The 4,740-nt window shown below is 40.5% G+C and overlaps 2 protein-coding genes across 2 annotated transcripts; one reads left to right on the forward strand and one right to left on the reverse strand.

Moving 5' to 3' along the window:
* Positions 1–1,432: 1,432 nt before the first annotated feature.
* FOMMEDRAFT_103475 (flavo protein WrbA) lies at positions 1,433–2,628 on the reverse strand. The gene is made up of 4 exons (XM_007263525.1): positions 2,319–2,628; positions 2,206–2,263; positions 1,998–2,151; positions 1,433–1,904 (listed from the first exon to the last, which is right to left on the reverse strand). Exons 1-4 carry the CDS (start codon positions 2,506–2,508, stop codon positions 1,563–1,565), a joined length of 744 nt encoding a protein of 247 aa, XP_007263587.1. The 5' UTR covers positions 2,509–2,628; the 3' UTR covers positions 1,433–1,562.
* A 467-nt stretch (positions 2,629–3,095) lies between these two features.
* FOMMEDRAFT_152751 (uncharacterized protein) lies at positions 3,096–4,024 on the forward strand (the record flags this gene model as incomplete). Its single annotated transcript, XM_007263526.1, has 4 exons — positions 3,096–3,143; positions 3,209–3,353; positions 3,413–3,602; positions 3,652–4,024. The coding sequence occupies 4 exons, from the start codon at positions 3,096–3,098 to the stop codon at positions 4,022–4,024; spliced, it is 756 nt and encodes a 251-aa protein (XP_007263588.1).
* Between the last annotated feature and the right edge of the window lie 716 nt (positions 4,025–4,740).

Raw genomic sequence — 4,740 nt, forward strand, 5'->3', positions numbered from 1 at the left:
CCCACTTTGAAATAATTTTAAATTTTTTTTGGCTATTTCTTCTCTAGGTAAAATTTTAAATTTCTTTTAATATTTTATAAGATTTAATATTATAAATGAAATTCTAAATATTTTTTGTCTTAAAATTTGAAAGAAAATTTATAATTTTGTTTTAAAAGAAACTTCAAATTATGTTTTAAATAATTATTCTCATTTATTTCAAGATTTCACAAATAAAGATATGCCAAAATTAATTTATAGTTTTTGTCTAAAGAAATTTTTAAATGTTGTTTACAATTTCTATCAACCAAAAATGGTAAATTAAATTATGAATTATATTTAACATTATGTAAGTTATTTTTTAAGGCAAGAAATTGTGAAATGCCTGATGTGAGAACAGGAATTCCTTGTCCTTGTCCTTGTCCTTACAATTTGTAGACCTTCAGAAATTGAATCAGACCCTGCTTTGATTGAAACGTGTCTCACAGTCGTTGATATGGATACTTGTAGCACGACCTGCCGTTATCTGAATGAGTAGCATCCTTATGACTGTTTCTTCCAGGTCTTGTTTTCAGAGATGTTGTAATTGATGACGATAAATATTGTTTTCTGGAGAATCCGGAATTCAGGAAAGATTGATCCTCTGTATAACTTGTATTACTGTATATACTTATGTACGTACAAAGTTTGCATATCATTGTCTGGTCGTTTAAGCATTACTGTTATAGTTTCTGGCATGATACTGTGTGGGCAATGAAAACCAGCATTTTTGCCATACTGCTTGTCATGTGCAACATGACAAGGTTGGCATAACTATCAGAGCTCTCTATATAATTGAAATATTTTGATTTTAGGAGCTGCAGTCATGGTTTGTGCCCGACATTTATTGGTTACAGATTATTTAAACATTTAATCATACAAAGATGATTGGATGGACTCGATGGCAGGTTTCTACATAGTAAACATTTATTTACCATAAATTAAGTACTCGAAGTGGACAGCCTGCCATAAAGGATTGAGCATGATAGGACGGACATAGGGTGGTACTATGTATAAATAGACCCAAGAGATCCCGACTGAAGAACGCCGTTCACTTTCTGACCCCTAGTAGAATTTCTCAAAGGAACGCGGGAAGAGACACCAAAAATAGCCTGTGACAGCATCAACTGCTGTATTCCTATGGCAGAGTGTATTAGTGAGAATAGAGTGAAAGTCCCCGAAGAGAGTTCTTGGCCTGAGATGCCTCTCTTGTTCAATGATAAGACGCTCCTTTCCTTGTGCTTCTTGCATAGCACAAGAAGCGACGAATGTATGTGAAGTCGGTAGAACTCAGATTATCAATTGGATGCCCGAGGTTCTCGGCGTTAATCACGGAATTCCACACCGCTCACTGATGGGATTCAACCACACGAAAGCAAAAAAAGTCAACAGAGAAAGCGTTTACATTTATTTCGGCGGAGGTAATCTATATAGAGAGCATGGGTGTATCGCAAATGTCCTTGTTCTTCCGGCAGAAATAGCATTGTGCGGTTGAAGCACGGCTCGATTGTTCGACACATAGCGAATGTAAGTCTGTGGGATGACTAGAAAGTGACCTTTGTTACGAGTTCATAGAACGTTTTTCCCTGGATAGTTGCAATTTCGAGTTCAAGAGCACTCGGCTGGCGCGAGCCATCGCCACCCGCGAAAGTACCAGCTCCCCAAGGAGAGCCACCATGTACCTCATTAAGGTTTGTGAGATGGCCAAACGCGTTCTTGTATCCGAAGGGAACGAACACAATGCCGTGATGTGTGAGCGTAGAGATTGCGTTCGATGCAGTCATCTCCTGCCCACCACCAGGCGATGCGGTGCTCACGAAAATCCCCGCGTACTTGCCATACAATGCACCCTGACCCCATAAACTACCAGTCGCATCCCAGAAGGCCTATAAACATAAGGAACCACGTGAGTATAGAGCGCCCGGATAAATGTACAGACGGAGAACATTTCCAGATGATGCAGGGAGTGGCACACGTACCTTCCACTGGCCTGGGAAATTACCGTAGCGAGTAGGGATACCCAGTAGGAACGCGTCAAAGTTGGTCAGGTCGTTGGGATTGATGATCGGATACGGGGGCTTAGGGGGCGCGTGGAGTTTAGCCAAAATTTCCTCTGAAAGGGTTTCAGGGATCCTGAGGGAACGACGTCAGACTGAACATATTGCAACAGGGCAGGTGTCCACCCACTGATAGATAGTGACCGTGCCACCCGCCGACTCGACACCAGACTTGACAGCTTCTGCCACTTAGGGACTTATCAGTATATGCACTGAGGTGAGAAAAGAGAAATGGGAACACACTCTTAGCAATGTGGCCATACATCGAGTAGATGATTATGGCAACTCTAGGGGCCATCTTCGGACTGTTTACGGTGGAAGAGGTTGTAGTGGTAGCAGGCGCCTGGGGCTGTTGAGAACTGGGCTGGGGCTTTGGAGTAGAAGACGGTTGATCTTCTACGTTCGACTTTGTCCGTTTGGAGGGGAAGCACATGAACTGTGGGCATGGTGCGCCCCTAGGCTTATTTATATATCTAGTCGGCAAATTATTCGAGCATCTTCCGTCTCAGCGACCTTGTCCAATGTCCGGTGGTCAAACATCGATGTGAGGCAACCATGGGAGTAAGACGCCTGTTACGAGAAAGGTCCGTATGAGAGCCCATTGCCTTATCAGTATCATCCAATCTCACGATAATCGGCATTCTTCGTCATACCTATCGCTGCACTTGTTGCACCATCTTCCACCATCCCGAGTCGGTACCGTCAAGATTCCCTAATGTTCTGGTGGTCATAAATCTAGGCAAGCCAACAGTCCTTATCAATTTCAATGTTGTGCACAGCTTACTAATCGCTGTAGAAAAAAAAGCTCCGTCTCGGATGCAGATCATTCAGCGGTAATCTCAGATACATGTTCCTCCGAAAATAGATTACCAGAATGTTGGATAAGAAACTAAACACTGGCGTGAATTGTGCCACGAGTTGCATACAACCTCATTGTGCTTCGTCTAGCAAGCTTCTTTCTGTGCCCGCGGCTCGTACTCAACATGATCGTGCTTTGTTCTGACGGCTTCTTCATTAGCCATGACCAAGTTTTGCATCGGTAAACCTCTGGCTCCCTTTTGGAAGATTGTTCGTGTCCTGCTATAATGAAGCGCCAATCAACTCCTATTATTCATGTTGCTAGAACACTCTAGATGTCACTTATGCCCATACCTCCCACCAAAACTCGAAGCATATTCTTTAGTAACGGAAGCGACAAGGGCTCACAAACTAGACATTCTGAGCGGGAAGCTCGAACCCATGTTTCTGCACTAGATCACTTCCGGTTCAAGCTAACCGGTACGCCAAGTACGTTAGAAGCCGTAAGGTTGCCAGACATGAAATGCAATATTATCGAGCATTTCCGATTGCGGATATGCCTTTGAGCTTTGCACATCTAAATGGAGAAACGAATTGCTTTGCAGCTTCCAAGTTACAATCATTAGGAGACGCCAGTTTGCTTATTCTGCTATTGCTTAATACTTCAACTCGGGATATTTCATTTATAGAGCTTGATAACAACCCATCGACATCTGTGTACTTCAGACTGTAACCACCCGTCAACTTCAACAATGTCAAATACTGACCTGGCCATCAGAGCTGCACCAAAGAAGACCTCAGATAAAAGCCATGGAACCAACGAGAAAGCACAACTTGGACAGATAGTTACGACCATAATCAGTGTATGCAAGGACTGCGGGTACTCAAGTGAGAAGTTGGATGACTTCAATAGAAGGCTTCAAAAAGTTGATCTAGAGGGTATGCGCGAACTCAACAGAGAAGCGGTTGAGCATTACGCTGACGTACTAAAGGTGCATTCGGTAGCGAAAGAAAAGGAACTCGGAAAAGACGACGAGATGGTTCGTAAATTGAAACAGAATTCTAAGATAGTGAATGGATGGAGAGGCAAGAACATATATCCTGAACACAAAGGATCGGACAAAGCAGATGAGGATGATCTTCTGGATTAAGGATACAGACATACTTAATGTTATACTGTCTAAACGAAGTCAATTTACCCTTGTCGAAGTCAGCAAATAGATTTTACTATATAATTTAAAATACTCTCTGCAGGATTCTGTAACCTGCTTTATGATGTGGCTTTGAACACACTATGTAGATGTCAAGCTTGAGGCTAGCACATACATCAGGAAAATGTCACATTTCTTGTAATTTCTTATAGACTTTGTAAAGTAACATGTGTATTGTATATACATTGTAAAGTAATTGTAAGGTTTGTAAATGAACTGTAATGTTTAAATAAGACATATTAATGTATATAAAGACTATATAAGTACTAAGGATGAATAAAATCTATTACATGTATTATACTAACTTTGTATGATAACCTAAAGTATTATACTTGTATTACATTTAAATTATAATCTTAAAAAAAGAGTTATATTTATAATATAATAATGTAATAATAACTATTGTTATCTAATAATTTATGCAAAAGGTATATTAATGTATATAATAGTGTAAGAGCACTTATTGTACCCTATTATCTTAATAAAAGTATACTATAAGTATATAATATGTACATTATACTTAGATTATCTTGGGCAACTGATACCTAACTTGCTTATGTAATCAACGGCTGAAGATCGAGAGCATATAATGACGCACTTATGCGTGCCACTCTTTCTCTTCAACCTCCACCACCTCTCTAAGTCTAACTCTCTGC

This window comes from Fomitiporia mediterranea (assembly GCF_000271605.1).
Source record: "Fomitiporia mediterranea MF3/22 unplaced genomic scaffold FOMMEscaffold_3, whole genome shotgun sequence".
In the NCBI taxonomy this organism is placed as follows: domain Eukaryota; kingdom Fungi; phylum Basidiomycota; class Agaricomycetes; order Hymenochaetales; family Hymenochaetaceae; genus Fomitiporia; species Fomitiporia mediterranea.

What these genes read in the sequence shown, in the direction of transcription:
- FOMMEDRAFT_103475 (XM_007263525.1), bottom strand. Translation starts at nt 2,508, where the DNA reads ATGTGCTTCCCCTCCAAACGGACAAAGTCGAACGTAGAAGATCAACCG. An exon ending in GGCACGGTCACTATCTATCA is followed by an intron (nt 2,152 to 2,205) that starts GTGGGTGGACAC and finishes TCGTTCCCTCAG; the next exon opens with GATCCCTGAAACCCTTTCAG. An exon ending in ATTTCCCAGGCCAGTGGAAG is followed by an intron (nt 1,905 to 1,997) that starts GTACGTGTGCCA and finishes TTATGTTTATAG; the next exon opens with GCCTTCTGGGATGCGACTGG.